Source organism: Periplaneta americana, chromosome 5 (genome assembly GCF_040183065.1).
Source record: "Periplaneta americana isolate PAMFEO1 chromosome 5, P.americana_PAMFEO1_priV1, whole genome shotgun sequence".
Taxonomy (NCBI): Eukaryota; Metazoa; Arthropoda; class Insecta; order Blattodea; family Blattidae; genus Periplaneta; species Periplaneta americana.
The window spans coordinates 110,372,873-110,399,426 of NC_091121.1; the positions used below are offsets into that span (position 1 = coordinate 110,372,873).

General features: G+C 35.3%; 1 protein-coding gene across 1 annotated transcript in view; it reads right to left on the bottom strand.

Moving 5' to 3' along the window:
• Window positions 1-26,554, bottom strand: part of LOC138700432 (neurotrimin-like) — an 886,160-nt gene that overhangs the window by 47,080 nt on the left and 812,526 nt on the right. The window contains exon 9 of the mRNA XM_069827048.1: window positions 5,838-5,948. Coding sequence (XP_069683149.1) covers window positions 5,838-5,948 — 111 coding nt within the window. The remainder of the gene's footprint in view (window positions 1-5,837; window positions 5,949-26,554) is intronic.

Sequence of the window (26,554 nt, forward strand, 5' to 3'; positions counted from 1 at the left end):
ATGTGCTACTGTATTTTTATCACAAAAAATTTTAGGGCTTATCTGGGTTAAGGGTTAAATATACAGAAATTTGATCTGAACAAATGTAACGTAACATTTTTTGCAGAAAGAAAAGTTACATTTATTTTGTTTGGATCAAATTTCTGTACATGTAAAGGGCAAAATTAAAATTCTTTCACTGATTTTTATCACTACATGAGGGGTTCACAACCAGAGTGTACCAAGTTCTTCTAGAATAATTTTGAGAAATTGAGTCTTAAAGTTCCTGGCTCATGCTTAGCAACCTTCACTAGGAAATACTGCCCTCTGTGGAGAAACAAATGTGTCATGGACTTGGTTTGTTATGGCAATGAATAAATCTAAGTTTTCTTCACCCGAGATTGTATTAATCCACAAACTGACCACTGGTGGACTTGGTCCCCTCTGGTTGTGAGCCCCTCATATATTGTTCTCTTAAATTTTCTGAGCATATTGGGAATTAAATCAATGGCTTTTCCAAAACATGATATGAAATGTTTCACATAAAATAATTTTTATGTTGAAAAGGATGCGAAAAGGAGAAAAATTGTATTAAACGTGTTGGGTTGAAATATCTCGAAGAATAACCGGTTGAAATAATGGCATTACCTACGTTCACCCTGTATGCACGGTGATAGATGTACAGAGTAAAATGACCGACATACAGGTTTATTTGAATTACTAGCTGTACCCGTGCGCTCCGCTGCACTTATTAGAAATAAATATAAAGTAATTACATAATTAAAATAGAACATTGGGTCCAGAGAACATTCGTGTTTGATAGAAGAATAAATCGCTTAATATGCTACTTAATTTAAATTCTATTTAAATAATTAAAATGCTATCATTTTGGTCCAGAGACCACTCATTTGGTGCAAAGATAATTCGTTTAACGTTTTTCTAAATTAGTCTTGAATGCATCCTTTAATAAATCACTCCAAATTAATAGAGTTAATTGTATACGAAGATCATTTTTATGTTAACCTTACTGTACATCTTTTTTTTTTTGTTAAGTTTATTTTATTCACGCCTTAACATCTGTGGTCATGTCGCGTGTTTAGAATGTGTGGGTATATCAGCAGGCCGTTTTTACTCTTGTTGAGTTCCTGTTTCTAGTGTGTGTTGTAGATGACGTGTGTTCATGTAACTGATTACAGACTTTGTTTAATGTTTTTGGTATTGGTAATTGAGGCTGCGATGAACAATGGCATGTATCTTTCCAATCCGGCATTTGCCTTTATGACTAAGGAAAATCGTGAAAAAACCCCAGTCAGATTGGTCGGCCTTGGGATTTGAACCTGGGACCACCGAATGCGTGTCTCAAATGCTACCGCCTGAGCCAACTCGCTCGGTTGTATATCATTGTTTATGCAAATAAAAGAATGAGGTAACCTACATAAATATTATTTTAAGAAACACAGGAAACGAATATGGGTAAATTATGAGCGCAGGAACGCCATTTCATGACACCTTTTAAAATAACTCAGCTCCAGTGATCTCTATGATAAAATGAGTGTATAAAATTAGAGTATTTTATGTGGACTAAATAAAGTTGCAATAATCAAGTTATACAATATTTCGACAGAATATCAAGTTTTCTGTGCGTACAGATTTATTTTCATCTTACCTCAATCCTCATTTGTAGCATTACATCCATCTAAACAAACTACAAATTTCAAATAGTGAAGGTTAATTAGCTTCTGAGATTACTTCATACAAACACACAAAATATATTGTCTGTATATTAATATTGATAAACGTCAAGGCCGCCTTAAATAGACGGAGTCATTTGTTTTGATTTCATTGTAGCCATCGTCGTCGTTCCTGCAGTAACTCCTATGTCATATATCGATATTCAAATTTTTGCTCTATTAAATAACTTAAATAGTAATGCAGCAAATAATACAATCTTTCTTTCTAAAATGTAAGAATTCACGATCTCCTATGCACTACTGACATAGAATGAATAAATTTGTTTTTCTTCCTACTAAAAAATTTAATATTTTGCACATAGAAGTTACGGAACAACGACACTATAACCTGAGGCGGCGGTGGAAATGTGTTGTATTGTTATTTTGAAACTCTTGTATATCCTTAAATATCAGTCCTATCAAAATTTTGTCTGGGATAAAAACTTATCGAAAATCATTTTTAAAGAAACTTTTGTTATGTAACATTTTTCACAAAAATCGATAATAAGCGAGATATTTCGGTTTATTTAATTCAGGCCCCCTTATAACCCCCCTTTTAAATAAAATATTTTGAATGCCATATAGCCTAAAATCTAAGTTACAACGAACTTAATTTATGTTCCAATTTTCATCGAAATCCTTTCAGTCATTTTCACGTGAAAAGGTAACAAACATCCAGACAGACAGACAGACAGACATACAAACAAAAATTTCAAAAAAGCGATTTTCGGTTTCAGGATGATTAATTATACATGTTAACGCCAATCATTTTTGGAAAATCTAAAATTACCAGAAAAATTTCGCTTACAGATTTATTATTAGTATAGATTATAGATACCGGTACATTAATCTTTTATGTTGTCTGTTTTTATTAATGATTAGAGATTCAAACATCTTGCAAAGATTCTGACACCGATATTGTGGCTGCACCGGTGTATCTTGTAATTCAGAAAGCTCAGGGAAGCACTAGAGTCCCCGGAAACCTATTCCTGCACACACCTCTATAGGACACAGAGAAATAAAAGCTCAGAAGAATTTGAATCGTATTTATCATTATGCCAGGTATCAGCATTAATTCTAGAGATTACAATAGATCCGTGGGATCTTGTGTTTGATGATATAATGGATAATATCCTTACTATTGAATTCGAGACTCGCGGATTCCAACCCAGTCATTTCTCGCTCATTTATCTAAATTTGGTGGTAGCGATATCAGTGACATAGCGTAGACGTGCTTGGAATTGTGGCAGCCTCCACTCGTAATACATTCCACGTATCCTCGACGATCCCAGTCGGTTGGTCTCATAAAAGTGGTGCAGTTGGGTTATTTTCGGTGATAAGGATAATAACTAATAATTATGGGCAAATTGTGGAATTGTGTTAAAGGAAATGGGAGACCTCGAGATATTCTCACTTAGTTCCAACTATATCCAACTTAAATTGTGCTACTATTCGAAATAAAGTGATGCCAGCTTTCCTCCGTGAAGAACATCCGCTGTATCATTATAGTAACGGTGTTCAAGGAAAATATTAAAAGGAAACCACATCATCACTTCCGTACTTTTAGGATTTTGATATTAACATGACGCACATGATGTCATTCAAATTCGTTATCGGAGATCGGAAACAACCCTGTATAATGCTAAGAGAAAAATATATCTGGGAGATAATGTCAGAAGAAGTCGAATACAACTTGTTATTAGCTACTAAAAGCCTATGTAGGCTAACAACACGGAAAGTAAATTAAAGTCAAACCCATGACAGGCCAAATCGGCCCAGAGGCTAGCGAGAGGTAAGGCTCCCAACTTTACACACAATCGGCATTTAATGGCAGTGCTATGTGTCTGCTGTCTTTATCACCAAGGAAATGGCCCCGAGGTCGGCCTACTCATTTCTGTTAAGGGTTGAGTAGGCACCAGAGCCATAATGCGACTGGAAGCAATGGGTCAATGGAAAAATCCATATTCCCCGTCTGGAGTCGAATACGCGACCTTCTGGCTTGCAGCGTTACTCCTCAATAACACGAAAACGTGAATGAAATATGAGACAATATATCAAAACCATTAATACAAACAACGAAGTAAAACAGCGCTATGGATTATTCCTAACTATTTTTAACATATGAATTGCTTCATAAAGAAAGGACATCAGTCCATTTTAGCTAAGTTGTGAGAAATGAAGAAAAATTGTCCGGATCGATGCCCTTTCTTTATAAAACGCTCACATTCTGATCACAATATAACAATGAAGGAAACGTTGAACTGGCTTCCTTTCTTGATAAAAATATGTGTTGAACATTCAAGATGGGAAATTCAATGTTAACTGAATTTCGAAAAAAATGTGACTGATGCCCTTTCTTTATGACGCAATTCGTATATTAGCAGGATAATAAAATAATGGAAACCAAAGGAGAACGGTGGTATAAAATGAACAGAAAGTAAATTTATAAACACTCTTCCGTTTGCATATATGACCAAATTGTTGTTCCCAAATCTGAGGACGAACTAAAACGAACATATTTAAAAAAAGGGACAAAATGAAAGGGAATGTATGGTAATGATTTCGTAAGGTTGAAATTGTAATTGTTAGAAAAATTACTCACATGGTGATCAGCTTCGTTTAGTTAGGGAATAATCGTTTTGAATAGACTAGAGATATATATGAATGAAGCTACAAAATGTAATAAATTAAGGGGAAGGATCTATAGGAAATCTCTTTTCTCATATTATTTTAAGTAAAACCTCTACTGACCTAACATAGTTTCATATCAATGTATGAAGCCTTTTAAATACAACATTTCACTTTTGCCCTTCATGGTACAGTCACAGACAAAAAAATGCAAAAAATGTAGTTTTATAAATAAAATGATATATCTATCTGCTCTCAAGAGTAGGACTAACACAGAATCACAAATCTTGTCTTAAATGTAAGCTAATAGACTGCTAATGAGTTTAGTTTGATGATTTTTATAAATTTTAATTTTTATATTTATATTTTTCAATTTTAAGAACAGAAAGAAAAATTGCACGTCTATTTTAAACTTATTCTTTAATTTGCAATTTGACAATTTCCTCATACAGAATTATTCATGTATAATGTGAGAATATGCCTTGAAAATTGTATCCAATTATCTGTATTATTATTATTACTATTATTATTATTATTACTCTTATTATTATTATTATTACTATTATTATTATTATTATTATTATTATTATTATTATTATTATTATTATTAATATTATTATTTGAGATATTACATATTAAATGATGAAAAATGTAAAATAAGCAAACTCAATATATTCAACGGAGAAGTTTGAGCACAGAGTAAAGGAACTGGAGCGCAGCAGCTATTAAAAATGGCGTAAAAGCAATTATTTTCTTCCTAACGACCTTGAAACTTCGCTCAAATAAAGTCAGTACTATGAAGTACTTTAGGTAAAATAAATAAATAAATAAATAAGTAAATAAATAAATAAATAAATAAATGTTAATTTTGAAACATATTTGGTCATTCCTGTAGGTCCCTCCTCTCAAATGGTATGATAAAAAGAAACTGTGATCAACAGGTTAACTGATACAAAATTAAGATTACACAATAAATGCGACAGGCTCATATCAGTAGATTTACTGGCATGTAAAAGAACACCTGCGGGACAAAATTCCGGCACATCGGCGACGCTGATATAACCTCTGCAGTTGCGAGCGTCGTTAAATGAACCATAATTTAAATTGTAAGATTACACAATGTAATTTCAAAGGTGAACCTAACATTTGAATGCGAAACTTTGATTGTATATAATATAATGGAACAAAACTAATTGGAATTGACACAAATTCTTTTTCTAAGATCTAATTTAAGATTCACTCGTTTAGATAGAAAAATAAATGAAAATATTCAACATTGTTTAAAAATAAAGAAGATCTTTGAGGAGATATTAAAAGAATATGGTACCAACAATGGTTACGACACATCGAGAGGATGAACAATAACAGACTTCCAAATTTGCTAAGAAGGAATGGGACTTGAGGCATCCAAGGAACACTTGCATTGCTCAGTTTCCTAGTACAGGACAGTAAAGCTCCTAAACCGGATGTGTTGAAGATGATCAGTTATGTAATACTCACATCCACTGTCATTCTGCGGCCACTCGTAGGAAATGCCTTTTCCCGTCGCATCTTGCGATGACTTCTGTTCTGATTTGTCGATTTCGTTTATATTGGACAGGTACTTGGATCCTGTGAACAGAAAGTAAGTGACATTTGAAATCTTGGGTTTCTTTTAACATTACAGAAATGCTGGTGTTAAATCATCTTTAGACACTACATTATGCAGAAATACTGAAACATAAGTAAGGTGAAGAAAATAGTCGAAGTACATCAATAGTTTAAGTAGAAGCTAGAAAATACATGATTCATACATTGAGAAATGTACAGCAGGGTGAAGTTGTTGAAATACATCATAGAATAGTAATATGCGTTACAAGAGCGGTATGTTGATGTTTTCATGTTCGAGGAAAAGATTGAAAAAGCGAAACGTAGTTGAGCTTTTTTAATTTCCGAGAACATGAAAACAAACATACGGCTCGTGTATCGTACATTATTTTGTGCGAAGATCGTTTATTACATACATGAAAGAGGAATTTCTAATTAGTTGGAATGAAATCTCCATCTTGGTTTCTGTTCAATGACGGCAACTTTTAAAAACAAAGAGATCTATCTTCAACATTGTTGCTATAAAAAGTTTTCTGTGTTTACTATATTCCAGCAGGCCGTGATATACGTCTGTCTTCCCCCCCCCCAGTCTATAAATGCGAACTTAAAACAAACGGTAAGGTTATGTAATGATTTATTTTTCATTTTAATATTTTAACAATATTATTTATATAACATATTGCAGTAATAACATCGGCATCTGGAATCTTGTTGATTTTTGCACGGCTTCCTTAATGTTACTTGCATTACAAATGCAGTAACTTTTGGGGAGTTGTATAGTTTACTTAATTTTTGCAAATATTTAAAAACAATAATTAACAGTGCAATTTAGGCGAAATTGCAGTGGTAAGTTTCCAACTTATAATTATTACTATGTTAAACGTCTCTAAAAATAATATGTTAAAAGCCTAAAGCAGTAAAATGAATATGGCGCTTAAGCGGTAAGAAGAGGGAAATTGTTATGTGTGTTACGTTGGGAATACTGAATGTGGTATTTCACACTTACCGCATATTGGTTTTGTGCGGAAAGCAAGCAAATACGCACGATCTTGCACAGAAGTATTAATTTAACCTCTCAATCAGGAGAAAGCGATTCGGATTAAAATGAAGACTTTTTGACGAATTCGGAAGGAATTGCACATGACACAGTGCTTTTGTCGGTGATGTTTAAGACAACAATAATGATTACAATGATGATAATGATGAGGAAGAGAGTGAAAATAAGGCTCAGAACGGCGATGATAAATTATGTACTTTATGCATATGGTTTTATGAAAGTGATAAATGTAATATTTTTTTGAAGATCTGCTATTTCATCTATACAGACAAACGGAGAGACAGGAATCAGAAAGTGATATATTTGGCTCTCGTGATTCTTAAGCAAAAATTCCCAGTAAAATCCGTATTGTTGTTGTTGTTGACATCGTATCTAAAAAAAAAAATAATAAATGGTTACGTCATCTTTCTCCAATGTGACATATCTAAAGACTGAAAGAGCAGCATGTTGCTCTTCGAGAAATTTTCGCCTCAGTAATTTCATTAATTTATTTCGTACAAGATACTGTACAGTAGCTGCACGTTGTGCGCAGGGCATGGGTATCGATGAGATTTATGGGAAAATCGTGAAATAACGGAAACGACAATGAGAATGCACAGAAATTTCCATTTGCACGTAATGGAATTTCAATCCTATTGTGCAGCCTTTTGTTCATATGTTGTATCTATGTTTATATGAAGGCATTTCTAATGTTGTGTAAGTACGTGTAATGGAAATCAGGTACGATGAAAGTGAACTATCTAAGCAGAACGAAAATACATGGACAGTGATGAAGAAGTAGAGCAATTTTACAGTCACCGCCGTTAAACATTTGTGGAAATTAGTCTGAAGGCTATTACGAGGTCGTGCGACACAATGTTCTTGCAGCAGGGCGTGCTTTCTCTCGTTTACGGCGATCGCAATATGTAAATGGGTTTGAAATCCTTGTACTACTTCGTAACTTCTCGCTGGATTTTGCTCCAACCAAGCAGTGATAAAGTGTTTAAGCCTCACTTTTGCTTTATATTATTTGAGTTTTCGCTACTTTGAACTCTACAAAAGGAACCGTCTGAGAGGTATTATCAAGTTAATCTCAGAGTTTCACATCAGCGCATTTCGCTGTTAAACTCGACAACACATAACACAATTTTCTCGATATTTACTCAATCCGATAGCGGTTCAGGAGACAGAATAAAATTATTAAGCCGTGTGAAGGAAAGAAGTTCTGCAGACATCGGGGGAGAACCCTGCTGCCTCCATTCACGAAAACTGAAAAGAGCCTAGGATTTTAATCATGTGTTCCTTTGTTGAATATTTGAGAGAATACTGTGAGTTGTTGGTATTCTTAAGATAGGAGAATATCGTTGATTCACTGAGGATGAAATTAAATTATGGAAAACCCGTATTATATCAGCGTGTCCCCATCTAAGTTGTGTGAACACGGTGGTTGTTGACTATACTATTTAGATGTGGGTTCTATATCAACATTTCTGTTGATTTTGACATGGAAATTGGATGTCAAGTCTGCATCTCAATTCTTGATGTACTATAGTTATTTTTGACAAAACCTCATCTCCTGCGGACTAGGAGAGGGGTCTGATATGAGAGAAGGTAGGCTATACTCGTCATACAAATCGAAACGGGAGAGAGAGACAGAGATGGCGGGAAGGGGTGCGGAGGAGACGAAAAAATCTGCAGCAGCAAAACCATACGGATGGCTTCGAGACCGACCGACCGACTCTATTATAGTTCCAGGTTTCCCCGCATATAGACCGCTCGCTCTTGTGCCTGTGTTTGCCTTTCTGATTTCGTAATAAGTTCGTCTTTCCCTGTATCCTATTATCTGGGCTACGTAAAAAGAGAGGGCTGAGGGGGTTTGTGCTCTATAACATCCATCTCTACTCCTCCCCGCCTCTTCTTTAAAAAGACTCAACATCCCTGATTTCGAAATCAGTAGAACATCTGCTACGGGATGCGCCTGCTGCTTCCAAACGGGAAAGAAAGCGAACCAAAAGAGAATTTCAAATGAACATCGCAATTAATGCTAAGTGGTAGAGGGGAGGAACTTTTCATTAAAGCTTGAAAGAAAGAAGAGAGGACAGATGGGACTTGCTACTGCTTTCTTCCTCTTTCTTTCATCCACTCGCTTCTGTCTCGCTTCTTTTAGTGGCTTGTATTATTTCCTCTCTTTTCGTTATTCTCCAGAGATATCCGATGTTACTGAATGTTTTACACAATGTTAGTCTGCAGGAATCGCTTTCGTCCACTTACTGGCTCCCATCCCCTTTGTCATTCATAAGACGGAGTCGATCTGCTTGTACACAGGATAAGATCGCGTAGTGCATTATTCCAGTCGATTTAATGCTGTAATAAGCCTAGGCCCCGGCCGCGAGTTCCTTCTCACAAGCAGCTCAAGATTCGGAGCAAACACTCCAATAAATTAATGTCTTATGATTACGCAAAATAATACATTTTTCCACAGCTTCAGTCCTCCCTATACCAGTGTTCCGCAACCTTTTTCTACTCACGGCACAACCTAGACAGGCCTAGACTCAAAACGGCACACCAAAATGTTAATCCCCTCAAACATTATAATTACGCAATGTAATCAAATTTACTATTATTATTATTATTATTATTATTATTATTATTATTATTATTATTATTATTATTCTAAAACAAAAATCGACTGTTGCATTTATTAACAATTTATGAACTTTAATTCACTGTAGAAAATACACATTCCTATTATTAATATTAAAGTAAATAACTCTACTCATACTTTCAATGTGATACTTGGGCCTGCTTAGCTTCATTATATCACAAGACTGCAATGAAGATATAGATATTAAACTTAACAAATTTGGAAGGATATGTGGGACTATTAGAAAATCTTTAAGACATAAAACACAAAGCAGTGCACAAATGAAATTCTATAAAGTCTTAGCAACTCCGACGCTGATGTATAGCTGCGAGCACAATAGAAAAAAAGGTAAAAGAAGAAGTGAAACTACGGAAATGAAAATTTTCAGAGCACTAACTGGTGTTACCGTTTACACAAACACAGAAATGCAGATATCCGCAAATAGCTAAATATATTCAATTTAGAAGGAACTATTGCGCAACTAAAACACAACTGGTACCAGGATAATTTAAGAATGAATAAAAATAGTAGGGTGCAGAAAATAGTATTAAATTACAAACCACAGGGATATCGAGATATTGGACGACCTAGAAAAAGATGGCATGATGAATTCCCCTGAAGACGGAACAAGCCACAAGCCTAACCCGTAATTCAGATGATGACTAATCACACTTCATATGTATACAAACAATTGTTCTTCCTCTGACATAAATATAATCAAGTGAGATGTACTGCCTGATAATAGATGTACAGGGACATCATTTTATTTTTACTTCAATTTTTATTGTACCTGTATTTTTTAATGAACTTCACTCCCACTCCTTCTACTAATGAAGTTCCAACTGTCCTCCACACAGAACCAAGACCGCATATAGTAAACAGTACTGAGTTAGTGAGTATAGTACGTTCCAGAAATATGTTCGCGTTTTCCAGTGACGAAAGAGCTTTCAATATTGAATCATATTTTCGCACAGGAACTGTCGTCCGTTTGCCTACGTCGCATCCCGATTTCTCTCACCTGCTTCTGCTCGCCCCTATGTTAAGGCTAGTGGCTGGGCTGTCTTGCTCTTCTCTGAAAACATTAATTTCTGTTACGAATTGGACGTCAACGTAATATTATACAACTGTTTAAAATAACTTACATAAAAAGGGCTTAGTTAAGTAATTGTCACGTGATTTCCGGCCTTTCTACGATCCTGGGAAATAACCACTTGGACGGACAGTAGATAGCATGTCTGAGTAATTTTACCTGTGCGGGTCGGGCAGAAGTGAAGATTGAATTTACAATACATAAATTACTCTTATATAGAGTAGGTACAGAATTATTTCAACATGAGTTACTAGTACGAAGGACGAAACTAGTAATTGGAATTAGATGAAATAGTCTATAGTGCGATAATATGCACAAATGAACTGAAGCCTGTATCGAAATGAACGGCCACCATTTTAAAAAATGTGTTTAAATATCCATATTATGATAATTTTTCAAATTTAACTTCATTCTCTATATTGTACGCTAATGTGCTGTAGACAGTATAACATACAATGCATAATGAATACGTTCGCATGGATAACTCAGTTCGTGAGTAAAAACACTTATTGTTAATACTGTACTGTACTTTGATTAAACAAAAACCGAATGAAAATTATCAAACTCAAAATTGTGAAATTTCCTAGTTTACGTAAATGGATGAAATACTTTTCTTCTATTCTATACCTACTAAAGTGATTTGTTTGTATTTTACGCCAGTATCGTCGAACTCCAGTCATGGAAAGAGGTAGCAAACGGTGCTTCCAGTTCTCAACCGTTAATCCTAAGGTATAGCCAGGTTTATATTAAAAATGTTAGTAAAATAAAATGATGTCCCTGTACATTAGGGTGGAGTGAAAATGTGAAGTTTATGGAATTAAAATGTAATACTAGGGAAACGTTGTAGTTTGACATCATAAAGAACAGAGCAAAATATTTTTTTCTCTAGCTTAATATTTAGAGGCGCCCCAAGAGCACCATATTTTGAAATTTTCACAAAATTTGAAGGTTGAGATTTTTTAGGAAGAGAACATTCTCCAGTGGTGTAACCTGAACAGGATACCAGGAAAATACTTTTAAAATACATGTTAAAAGACTCTGCATATTTTTGATCCCCTGTTATTTCATCTTGAAGTATCACAGAAACCTCTATTTGTAAGAAAATAGGGCATAATCATAAAACTCTTAGGTATGATATAATTGATATAATTAATAAAAATTCAGTCTTCTTATGTTGCAGGCTATTTAAATCAGAACAATGGCTCTAATTAATACAAGAAATCTGACCTTTGCCCTGTATTCGAAATGCTGGAGGGGCTGAACCATCACAATTACCTATCATGACGGAATAAAATATTATCTATAGTCAAAAATGAATTAAAATCTGACTTAGAATCAAAAGAACCTACTTTTGGAGAGATTTCAGAAAGAGTTACTATCAAAAGTAAGGAAATCTGGGTAAAGGCATCTATTCAAACAGTCACTCATACAAGAATTGTACAACTGTTTGTGCTTACCATGATGAATGCAGAAAAATACTGCATACTGCAACACCAATTTAGAGTCTTCCAAATAAAGTTTAAATATGTGATTTACATCAAATCACTAGTTATATAATGAAAAACTAAATAATAGAACAAATATAGAAAAGGCAAAAAATTATGGTTTTAATAAACTTCAAAGCCCTTGGGGTACTCAAAAATTAACTATAGAAACCCTATATTTTTCACATTCCCAAGTTAAGTAAAAAGACAGATTTTTTAAACTATTACATTTAGAAAAAAAGATAAAAAACAATTGGATGTATAGATTCACTCCACCCTAATGTACATATCAGCCAGAACCTCAATCAGAGGTGATATTATGTACTAATACCACCTATTTTGCACACGAAGCTTTCAGAGCATAGAATCTGATTTGTGGGTTTGATTATGGCAGAAAGAACCTGAATTCCTTACCAGATCGAAACTAAAGCTGCATACTGCAAGTGAATTTTTATTAGGAGTTTTATAAATGTTTTCAAACAGGTAGAGGAATGCTTTTTATAAACTTAGTTGCAATACTCGTAAGCCTATACAGAATTCTACGGAAATGAGTGCACATATTTTGCATATGATAGGTACAGTAGGCCTACTTAAAATCAATATAAATGGAAAACTGCTTCCCAAGTTTAGTCTCGACTTGATTGTGGCAGCGGTCGGACGTCTTGTAAACAAACTCTGTACTCGCTGTTAGTATCAGTGTATTTGTGCTTCAGTCAGTATAGTGAACAGATAATAGTGTACAAACAGTGAAAGTGACTTACTGCATAATTAGGTATACATCAGTGATTGTTTATTGAGATTTACAGTAATTAAAAAAGCAATATGGAATCTTATAAGAGAATCAATACTTTAAAAATCAAATTTCCTGCTACGGCAAAAAAACCATCGGCGTATGAAATACATCAATGGCTAGTGGAAACAATGCGTGTTAATACAGATCAAGTAGATACCATACAGTTACATAACAGAGATTTTGCAATTTATCTGAAATTAGTTTCCGTGACTTTATATAATAAACTGTTGAATGAACACAAAGGAGACAAGATGTTTAAATATGAATCGGGAGAAGAAATTCAGATCGTTGTAAGTGCGGCGGATATCCAAAGTACGACAGTGCGAATTTTCAATCTTCCACCTGAAATACCCAACATAATTATTAGTAATACCCTCAGTAAATATGGACAGATTCATGATATTAGGTCTGAGAAATGGAATGATCAGTATCCCCTACCGGTCAACAATGGAGTGAAAGCTGTAAAGATGGATATTAAAATTCCGATACCCACATTATTGAAAATCGGCATGTACACAGCATCTTTAACTTATCCGGGGCAAATACAAGTTTGTTTTCGGTGTGGTGAACCAGGACATTTCAAACAAGAATGTAAACAACAATTTACTACGTTACCCATCCGACCCCATAACAAGAATAGACTATTAAGTGACATTGTTCGGCAACACACACTCATAAATTGTGAAAATGTTCTACTCGAAGAGAATCAAACATCTTCCATACAAGATTCAACAGCTCCTGAGGCAGTTTCTTCTCAACATATGGATATTCCAACGGATGGCGATCTTCAAGGCAGTACGGAGGTAGGTGATACTTGTAAACATACAATTCCAAGCACAGAAAATATTATGAATGTTCAGCCAATGCCCACTGACATTAACAGTAATGTTGACCAACGAGAGGAAAATGAAGGGCCTAGCAACAAAAAATTACGACAAGAGGACGAATCTAGTGTACAGGAAACACACAAACAGTCAAATAACACAACACCAGAAGTTATGCAGATAAAACACTCGCGTGACCCACGATTACGACGAACAGCTGTTAACATTCTACCAGAGCCTCCCGCGGTAGTAACTACGCAGACACAAGCAGCAGAAGCGGCAATCCCAGATACTGACTCCACTGTGACAGATGACGGAAATAAACAAGATCCCTTGACACGATCCTGGAGCGACGATATGATGGACGAAGAAAGTACGAAAGTAATGGAACAAGACGAAGATATACAGGTACCAAATAAAACATCAGCTTTTGCCAAAACAAGACAACATCCATATAGAAAAGAGAAACCTAAACCTCGTGAAGAAACCAAACTGGGTTTTCCACTCTTACGTAAATAATTTCTTTTCTAATCAAATAATAGAGCTGCATCAGAATAATCATGTGGCTGCGACTTAACTGTGCCATCTACCTGATTATTATGCAGTTTGTAGTTAATTACGCTACCTTAAACATAAACTGCCTAAGAAGTCAACCAAAACAACAGTTGTTAAAGCAGTTTCTCTATAACAATGATATTGATATCTTATTGTTACAGGAAGTCAATATTGAGAATTTCAATTTTATAGGTCCGCAGTATAATTCGATAGTGAATGTTGGTGATGCAAACAGAGGAACAGCTATAATTTACCGCAGTGGATTATCAATACAACTTTATGAACAACATCAAAGTGGTAGAATAACGTCATTATTGCTTAACAATGGTGCTTTAATAGTCAATCTGTATTTACCATCTGGTTCCAACAACAGGGTGTTACGTGAACAAATGATTGCTCAAGACTTACCATTTTATCTAAGGCATAAGTATAATACCTTAATTTTGGGTGGCGACTTTAATAACGTGTTAAATGCAAGGGATCAGAAAGGTGAATATCATCCATCTCCAAATTTACAAAGACTATGTAATGAATTAAAACTTTTAGATGCTTGGGAAGTTGTTCATGGAAACAATGTACAATTTACTTTTCATAGAGGTCAGGCTGCTTCTCGTCTTGACAGAATTTATGTGAATAAACAGCTAAAAGATAACATTCTTAATGCACAAGTACAACCAGCAGTCTTCAGTGATCATCATGCTCTACTAGTTAAAATGGAGGTCGATAATACCATACCACCACATGGAAGAGGTTATTGGAAGTTAAATGAATCCTTACTGTATGATGATAAAATCAAAGAAGAGTTTATGCTGAGATGGAAAGCAGCTGACAAACGAGCGAACAACCGCGCACTAACAAATATACAAAAATGGCTTACCATATATAAACCTACCATTAGGTCCTTTTTTAAATATATTGGTATTGGTAAAGCTCGTGAACGGAAAAATATGAGTGAATTTTATTACCGATTATTACAAGAACTACTGATGAAGCAACGTGCTGGTCAGGATGTGGATGCGGAAATTAAAAACATTAAAACAAAAATTGTGCAAATACAAGAATACATTATGGATGGCATTAAAATTCGATCACGCACTACATCAGTTGCAGATGATGAACGTGGATCATTATATCATTTAGCATCTGAAAAGTCGAAAGGGTCAAACAAATATATACACTCACTAACAAGTGGAGATAATGGGTTAATCACCTCGACCAAAGATATAATGCACCAGGCAGAAATACATTTCACGCAATTGTTTGCAACTAAACAGGTTAACATTGATGAGCAAGATAAAATACTGGACTATGTAACATCTTCTCTCTCTGATGAAGAAGCATCGTCCTTTACACAACCAGTAACCTCTGAAGAAATACTATTAGCACTCAAGACTGCCAGTTCAAAATCAGCACCAGGACCTGACGGTATTGGGTATAATTTTTATAAAATATACTGGAACATTATTAAAGAACCGCTAACCAAACTTTTCAATGAACTTTTACATACGACAGGACAACCGATGGGATTCAATGAAGGTATTATCATTCTAATTCCTAAACTGTCACAAGCACAGACTATACAAGATTATAGACCTATAACCCTATTGAATACAGATTGCAAGCTATTTGCCAAAGTTATAGCAAATAGAATCAGATTTCACTTAAAGGAGCTTATAGGGGAAGAACAAACATGTGGAATACCGGGACGGAAAATAACTGACAACCTGGAAGCATTACGAGATACAGTATTTTATTTTGATACCAATAGACATGAATCGGCTGGACTACTTTCGTTAGACTTCCAAAAAGCATTTGACAATATCAATCACCAATATCTATTTAAAACCATGAAAAGGATGAACATTCCGGAAATGATTATCAATGTCATTCGTCTTATGTACTCAAATGCACACTCCCGCATACAAGTGAATGGATTTTTTACAAAACCAATCAGACTGGCAAGTGGAATCAGACAAGGCTGTCCCTTGTCAATGTTACTTTATACCATCTGTACAGAACCATTAATTAGAATGATTCACCATAATCTTCATGCCGAGAATTGTAATAATATATTGTTCACAACATTGGCTTACGCGGATGATATGGTTATTTTGTTAAGAAAGGAGCAGCAACTTCCCGTTCTTCATCAGGTCCTACATCGTTATGCAATGGCATCTACTGCTAACATAAATTTCAGGAAGTCAAACTTGCTACCCTTGGGACATTGGCCACCATCTCTAACTATGGCAAATATACCAATTAAAGAGTTTGTTAAAATACTTGGCATGTTCATACACACAGATATAAAGAAGATGATAGAACTAAATTGGAATCCAATTTTAAACACAATCCGTTACATGTTCTCGAAACAGCTCACTAGGAACTTAAACCTGATACAAAAAATATGGAACATAAATTTATTTATACTATCTAAAGTTTGGTACATCGCACAAATAATACCTCTGCCAGAAGATGTAGCTCAACGCATGGAATTGGGAATTACTTATTACCTGTGGACAGGACATATTTATAAAATTGCTAAATCTCAACTGTGGAAACGGACAGAACAAGGTGGATGCGGTCTGATTGCAGTTAATAATAAAAGCAAAGCTCTACTCATTAAAACACTACTGCAAAGGAAAAATAAATATAAAAATTCTATTACATCTGAATTAATAGGTTTTACTTTGCAACATCCCATATTCCGAAGGATAAAAATGTGCCTGAATAAAATACCAGAGCGGCTTCTCAACGATCCTGAGTCTATGACCACAAAGGAAATATATACGTCATTATTAGCTGTTAAAGAAACCGTTCCCTCCATTATGACCAAATACCCGAATATGAAGTGGAAAAGAATATGGAAAATCTTCACACTACCAAATATTTCAACTGATTGGAAAACAAGTGCATATAAAGTAGTAAATGATATTGTTCCCACAGAAGCAAAAAAGTACCACCATAACATCACGCACTCACCTCTATGTCAACACTGTGGCAGTTTTGATACTCTTCACCATCGATTAACAACATGCCGACCTGTAGTATGGTCTTGGTTGTGTCGAAAACTAATAAATGCCTCTCACACGGACAACCCGAACGACGTTCGAAGGATGGTACTTCAACTGGAAATGCCCACCCACAGCAATAAATTCGCATTAACATGGATAATTATGGGATAGTTACACTACATGATCAGTGACAACAATCCAACGATAGCTGGACTACAAAAGTTACTAATGGAAGCTGAAAGGAAACTGAGAAGAAAAGGACGTAACAATTTGTTAATAATTGAAAATAAGAAAAACATTCTCAATATATGAAAATAAAATTCAGTAATTGGTATAAAAAGATACGGCGATTATGTGAATAATTTACGTAACTAATTGTACTCTGTTAATATATAGGCCTATGTATATACATATATCTTTTAAATTGCTACCATATTAACTGTAGGTGTAGTTTCCAAAAGTTATTTTGTAAATAGTGATGGAAGCCTTCAAAAATGATTTAAGATCGAATATATTTTAGCATTACAGTATTTTGTTTCATATGTTCATATAATGCCAAAATAAATGTCATAGTTTGGCAGATTTTAACGTAGTACAAACTTCAAATTGTTCTTTTGCGTAATGTCATAAAATAATGTTTATTATGTCATTAATGTGTCACAAGATCTCAGGTATTGTAGTATAAATAGTGTTATATAACTCATGTCATATATCATGTAAAAATTGTACGTGACAAATAAACGTGTTAAAAAAAAAAGTTTAGAGTAACTAACGGCTTATCCAGTAATTGGCATGACGAGAATATTACGTCAGTATATTTTCCAATGTCCCGCGCCGTGGCGTCGTAGTCTAAGGCACCCTGCCTAGGACTCACGTTACGGAATGCGCGCTGGTTCAAGTCCTCGTGGGGGAAAAATTTTTTTCATGAAAATTCGGTCAGTGTATGGGGCCGGTGCCCATTCAGCATCGTGATGCACTTGGGGAGCTGCGATAGGTAGCGAAATGCGGTTGCGAATGCCAGCTATAATGGCTCGGGGGATCATCGTACTAACCACATGATACCTCCATTCTGGTTGGATGATCGTTCACCTCTGCTTCAGTATGTGGGCGTGAGACCAGCAGCCGGCTGGTCGGTCTAGGCCCTTCACGGGCTGTAGCGCCAAGGATTATTATATTTTCAAATAGCTTTTATAATTTCAACGCCTGCAACTTCAGACTGCTTGAAGAAAGCCGTAAAACCTTAACCTCATGAAAACTTTCAGTTCGTTGGTATCGAAATTATTAAAGCTAGAAGCATCGAATTTCCGCAATGCAGAAAAACAACGATATGCCAAAATGATTAAGTGATTTTTTTTTATTTGCTTTCATTGTTTTCCATCATTCAAAACACACATTTTTACGTCTTTCGCTAACATGTTTAGAAGATAAAATGCAAAGGATTCTAGTGTTTACAGCTGATTCGTAGATTAGTATTCAAGTCCCACCAAGGAATGCGGACTAGTCTCTATGACGTACATTGACCTTAAACTATAACGTGATTATTTCAATGATAATGATAGATAAAAGACACGAGTTCCAACCTAGAACGAAATACAGATTTTTTTTTTTTTCGGTTTATCACGGACATTTATGGCATCGGATCGGCGTATTACTAAATAGATATGGAGTGTTCTTCACGTAACCATCTTTACAATGGTGAATGTCTGTGTAAGTAAGTCCGTAAAAGCCACATTATTCCATAAACAATGTTATCGATATTGACGTGACCGAAGGAAATTATAACCGTTACAGTTTACTAATGCATACTCTGGAATAGAGCTTCTCTTGTTTTTCCACGAATTCCTAGCAGTTCTCTCTGATAATAGATCTGACCTTGACCTTCTAACATATGCTACAGAAGCAGCAAGATGTTCCTTATAATTATTATTTGCTTTAGTAGTGTGCAGATGTGTTGCATTCGTTATATATGAACAACGGACAGCCACTGGCGTGAAAATTATCCAAGTCACCTTTACAGAGAGTTATTCCTGAAAAGTCAGATTTGTATAATACAGGTCACTTTTCTTAACAGAAAACCACAATTTAAGTCACACAGAAAAAGTGTGCACTCATTGCTGGGTCTTTGACGACTTGTGAGCCCGCTCGAGGTATGTGGATATGAAATGAAATATTTGAGGCGGGATTTAGTAGTGTTCCTGGGTAGCTAAGTCGGTAGAGGGTTGGTGCACTCAGCCAAAGGTCCCGGGTTCGATACCCGGACCCGGAATAATTTTTCCCTTGAAATTATTCAAGTCAGCTTTACAGAGAGCTATTTCTGAAAAGTCAGATTTGAAAAGTAATATTCTTCTGTACTTTCAATAGACCAGTGGGATTACACACCTTGCCCGTGCATTGGAATCATGACCATATTAGTAGATATTCGCAGGCAATTAATTCCTTCTGCGTCCTATATAATAGATCTATCTGTAGTGCGATTTTAATATTCAGATTCTCATATTATTTCTCTAACAAATGTTGAACTTTATGGCTATTATGAAAGAAATTTTAGTGTCGTCGTCTTTTTCCAATTTGTAAACAACAGTTTATTTCAGTTATTGAGCTGTTGAGAGGCAGTATATTAACAACTGCTTTCAAAAAGATCACCCCTCGCTCCGTTTACAGTGCTTCATAAGACTGACAACACATTAGGCATCAGAGCATAAGAGTATTTCGTGTGTGAGAGCACTTCGTACTCACGAACAGAGAAGACGACGTCATTCAAGACATTTGGCAGAAAGGAGCCACTTATTCTGGACGCTGACTTCAACTGCATGGGTCGACGTTGACCACAGGAAAAGTAAAATGGTACTTTAATACTTATAATAAAAAGAACTAACATCAGAAGAGAAAAGAAAAGTAAATTTACATCCGCCACAATGGGAGAAGCACGATACAATTTGAACTCAGCAATGACAAACGTCTCACTACATAAACAAAGGACTTTAAAGGACTTAAAATGTACATCTCGGTTGAGATATCTCTCTCACTAAGGGACAACCTCCGAGTACATGATCGTAACGTAAAAATATGCTGAGAAAGAAAGTCTGGATGGGGTTTCTGAAAGAATTCAGGAATCGACGATGATATTAGACAATTTTTAATTATTTTAGTAGGTTATTTTACGACACTTTATCAACATATAAGGTTATTTAGCGTCTGAATGAGCTGGAAGTGATAATGCCGGTGAAATGAGTCCGGGGTCCAGTACCGAAAGTTACCCAGCATTTGCTCATATTGGGTTGAGGGAAAACCTCGAAAAAAACCTCAACCAGGTAACTTGCTCCAACCGAGAACCGAACCCGGGCCACCTGGTTCCGCGGCCAGACGCGATAGCCGTTACTCTACAGATGTGGACATCCAGGAAGAATCTCATTGTAGAACTCCATACAGTGTAAGGAACAGGAACTGCCGCACACAGAGAGGCGCCTGGCGATCAACAGGAAGGATTATCCACAAAAATATGGTTACCAGATAATTCTGAGTGAAAAACAGGTCGCAGGACATAACAACATATATAAAGTAGATGTCCTATTCCTTAAGACTTTCTAGATTAAAAGTCAAATTTGACCTGTAAAATTAATATTACTCAATAATTTTCGTAGGTATATATTAAGTAATTAGGATATGTTTTAAAAAAAGAAAATCATTCAAATGTAGTAAAAAAATAATTACAGTACAGTGCCTTTTAGTGTCAGCACTGTATATAGAAACATATTTATATGAAAAATACCAATCTATTTTTTTAAACCAAATTTTTATGACTAGGCCTAAATACAGAAATTACTTCACTCACCATATATTTAGTGACAGATGACTGAAACAATGCCCTACTACATTCGGAAGACTAATGTCGCTGATCAAAAGGGAGATAAGCTACAGTGTAAGAACTACAGAGGAATCTCTATACTAAATGTGACAGAAGAAATATTAGATGATTACCTAAGCGGATCCAGGAAGGTCGATCTATTACTGACAAAATATTTCAACTCAGACAAATACTTGAAAAATCATATGAATATAATATTGTAACCAATCAGTTGTTCATAGATTTTAAACAGGCTTATGTAGCATAAATCGACAACTGTACACAATAATTAAAGAATTTGGTATCCCCCAAAAGATTATAGATTTGATTGAAATCACATTAAAGAAACAGTTAATCAGATCCAAGTTGATGGGAAATTATCAAATGATTTTGTGATAGAAAATGGTCTTAGACAGAGAGACTCACTTTCAACATTGTTGTTTAACATAGCCTTACAAAAAATTATACGTAATATTGTTATAAACCCAGGTGGCAGTATAATAAATAGAACTAGGCAATACATGGCCTATGCAGACGATGTTGTTATAATAAGAAGATCAGCATCAGCAATAAATGAAGAATATGAGGAAATAAAGGAGATAACAAAAGAGATTGAACCCGAAATTAATATTGATAAAACAGTATTTATGAACACGTCAAAAATAGGATAAGAATAGAAGAAAATAATATGGTTTCTATTGGCTCAGAGCAATTTAAGGAATGTAATGAGTTTCAATACCAAGTCCGGTTGCGAAAGCCAGCTATAACAGCTGGGGGGGATCATCGTGCTAACTACACGATACCTCCATTCTGGTTGGATGATCGTCCATCTCTGCTTCGGCATGTGGACGTGAGGCCAGCAGCCGACTGGTCGATGTGGGCCCTTCATGGGCTGTAGCGCCACGGATTATTATTATTATTATTATTATTATTATTATTATTATTATTATTATTATTATTATTATTATTATTATTATTTATAGATGTTATTATGCCTTAGGCAAAATCATGAGAACAAGGTATATTTCTAAGAAGACAAAATTATTAATATACGAAACAATAATTAAACCCACAGTGATTTATGGGTGTGAATCATGGACCATGACTGAACAGCAACAACAACAACTTAGAAGATGGGAAAGGAAAATTCTGAGAAAGATTTATGGTCCTGTTAAAGAACAAAATAATTGGAGAATCCGTTGTAACTTGGAATTAGAACAAGTATATAAGAAACCTAATATAGTAACTTCGTTAAAAATTAGAAGACTTGAATGGGTAGATCATTTAATTAGAATGGAGGACGAAAGAACGGAGAAGATGATCTTCACTTAAACACTGGAGGGAAAGAAAGATAGGGGTCGTCCCAAATTGAGATGGTTCGACTGTATTGAGGAAGATTTGAGGAAAGTGCGAATAAGGACATGGAGGAAGAGGGCACAGGACAGAAGTGAATGAGCCGTTGTTTTAAAGTAGGCTTTAGCTAAACTATAAGAGCTGTATGTCAAAAGAAGAAGAAGCAGAAGAAGAAGAACGTCGCTGATTTTCAGGTGGAGGAAAAAAAATTGAAATTGGCTCAACCTCGTGTTACTAACGGCGCAGCGGATCATGTTACTCTTCATGCACGCCGATCGACCGATTTTATGTGATCTGCCATGGTTTATTGTGGATTGTATATAAAAGAGAATTTGGCCAGTGACGCTAATACTTGGAGCACTATTTTACCACTGAAGTGAGTTCAGTCTCTGAATAAAATATATGGACGAAAAACTAAAGTTTCATTCGCAGTTCAGAATTATATTTTGAAATGTAATTAGTGAAAATGAGATGAGTGGGACTTTATCATAAAGATACGGATATATAACAAATCTTCAGAAATAAATACAACGGTTCTGAAATACCAGGACAATGGATGACGCAGGATAGTAAAAATTTATCAACATTAATCTCACTAGAGGTTTTGATTTTATCGATAAATCTGCGAGTGGAACACGAGCAGATTTATCTAGAGAAAATCAAAACTCGAGTGGGATTTAATTGACTATTACACGATTAGAAGAAAGTAGGCTAAAGATTAGAAGTAACAAAGTGTACAATAAAATATTAATTGGCTTACGAAAATACAACTGCCTTCAAATGTATTATTGTACCATCTCAACATTACGCTAGATGGCAGTAATGTTTTATGATGATGTTTTCTTGTTACCGGTATCAGTTGTGCCAACTATGGAATCATCATTGAACTCTGTGGACTGTTACTAGTCAAGAAGGCTTTGTTGATTCAGTTTCATTTTTATTAAAACATTTGCATTCCATTTGAATCATCCGGATCCCAGTAATCAACGTCACTTGACAGATGATTTGCAATAAATCTTAGTATTAAACAATCTCTGTTACGTGACTATCCATAATATATAGCAGAAGCTATAACAAACATAACCTAAATAATATAAACAAGTGTTAGGAAAGTTTTAATTAGGGATGATGAAATAAACAAGAAAAGTTTTAATTAACGATGATGAAATAAAAAATAAACATGACAAATTTTAAAAGAAACAATTATTGAAATTACAATTTTCAAATTTGAATGTTTTAGTGGTTGGTGGTCCAGTTGATGTTATATTGGACGTGCGCGTAAAAGAAGTGAACTCGTTGGTGTACATGGTATATCCCTCAACTCATTCAGGATTTCCGAATGGTGCTCTTCATATATGACCAGCGATCTTTATTAATTCTTGTTCTTGAATGCCAAAATGCGAGTCATATTTGAAAGTGATGTGCATCGACTGGAGTGGTTTGTAATTTTCTGTTTTTTGACGGCCAGACCAGTGCAGTTTGAAATGTTGCCAAACAAAGAAACAAATGCTAGGGTAGTGATAAAAATAAACAAATGCTAGGGACGCGATAAAATTAAACAAATGCTAGGGACGCGATAAAATTGTGCGATAAGCGGCCATGATTAGTTGAAAGACGTCCTTTTGTACCGTTTTATTGGTCGAAAGTAGTGTGACGTAGTAAAAGTGTAATAGTCATCAGAAATCATCTTTCACATCAGATTTTTCGCAGTAATAGAGATGTACACGAGTGTAAAGGAAAAGGGAATAATACCACTTCAGTCTAATTACCTTCAAAATATAAACTAACATTTTTTTGGCAAAAGCCTCTGAATTTCAACTACAGTCGCGCTCAAACCTCCTGACGTTTCGCGAAAGCCAGTAACATGCGAACGCGATGTTGTCACAACTACTCTCTCCGTCTCTGTCACTCAGTGGCAGTAGTTTTAAAACTGTGGAGCGCGACTCTTTACCTGAAGTTGGTTTGATAGGGAGATGCAGAAGACTTAATAATAGTAATAGTAATAATAATAATAATAATAATAATAATAATAATAATAATAATAATATTTATTATTATCTTCAGATTGCATCGAATGAAATTAAAAGTCACAAAATATAGAAAAAATTTGTTGAGTCAGACGTAACTCGCTGAATTTATATCAGTTTTGTAAGTTTTACTTTTATTAGGGTTAATAAAGTTGTCGAATAACACAAAGGCGCAGCCTGATCAAATAAATTGAACGATAGAATTAATTTGAAATAGTAGGCCCTAATTTTCTGTAGCCTGCATATGAATTGATTGAATTGACATGGCCGTAAATAGCATTATGCCCATGCTGTCAGAGCACATTCTTACAAAAATAGTGGTTATTATATGCCTGTGTTCCGTTTAAGGAAAATGATGAATTAATAAAACGTACCTTTTGTGCTGCAAATTTCTACTCCAGTGGCAGAGCTAATGGTGAGCCAACATCGTCTTCGTCAGCCCCCTCACCATCAGTTTCACTGTCATCTGTGTCACTGTCCTCTTGTAAATTAATGACCACCGGTTCTAAAATGCTTTCCCGGCCTAACTCTTTAGCGAAATCTTCCTCTTCTAATTTCACAGCGTGTTTCACGCATTTTCAAGTTCCCTATTTACAAGTTCTTCCACATCCGACATTTTGAAAGTTTTGTTGTTTCTAGCGACTTCCCTTTTCAACTGGGCCCAAATTAGTTCTATTGCACTATACTGGCAATGATAACGTGGGAGTCTTATCACTTCATGCTCCATTTCATTGGCCAGATGATCAAGTTCACACATTTTTTTCACTGCTTTTGAAAGGCAACACTTTTTCCAAAAGTTCTGACTTAGTGTCTGAGGGAGAAAAACTAACACCTTTACTTTTCAGCCATTCACTGATTTCATCTTTTTTGGAGGAGATATTTGGTGTTTTATTAATACTAACGGAATGGTATGGAGCATTGTCCATTATAATTATATTCCCTTCCTCTAGATGATTTAGAAATCTCTTTAAGAACCAATCGCGAAATGATTGTGCCGTCATTTCTTCGTGATAATCACTGGTTTTCTTTGATCTGAATACCCATTTACTACCTGGAACGAAATCTGTTTCAGCTGATCCTACATGGCAAACAATAAGTCTACCTCCCTTTCCTAAAGGCACTTTAAGACCTCTATTTCTATTTGAGTCTTGCCAAACATATTTCAGAGAATGATTTTTGTTGACCCACGTTTCATCAAGGTAAAATGTGGGTCGAGTGTCACCTGATGATCTGATCATGTGCATTTTGCGCAGAAACGTCAGTCTTGCGGCAACAATATCATTCCGTTCCATTAGATATTTTTGCCCATCATTGGTTTTCCTATAGCGGAATCCCAACCGATTCATTAATCTTTTAGCGGAAGAAACTGAACCTGAGTATATTTTTTTTCTAAGCAGTACGGTTAGTTTGTCAGCTGTCGGAAATTTTCCGTTATCGTAAAAGTAAAAAATTGTACGTCATACAACGTCTTTTTGGAAGTCGTCTAGATTTGTAATTCTTTTAGGAACATTCATATGCTTTCTAGGAGAATGGAAGAATTTATCGGCACCCTGTGTTTGCGCTCTTTTAACGTCTCTGCATACATGGGACACTGTAGACACACTTAAAGAACACGCCTCGGTATTTTGAAAAGTTAAGATTTTTACGCATTTCTTCAGAAGAGTATTTCCTAAAGAAATTATAAACACTGAACACCATTTTCCGAATTTTACTGCCATATCCACTCGATCCACCATTCCCACTTGCACTGGGCTCACTAAGAGACATAATTGTTTTGAGAATGCCAAATTGCCAACACACGAAAAAGATGTTACATTACACTTTCATATACCGTACTTTAAACAGAGTCAACTGCACACAACACCATCAGAAATCGAACTGACATTTCAATTTAGTAGTCTCTCTTCTCTCCTCTCACAACCAGATAACTCTGTTTATATTCTGAAGGGACCCTTTGTTTGAAGTTGTA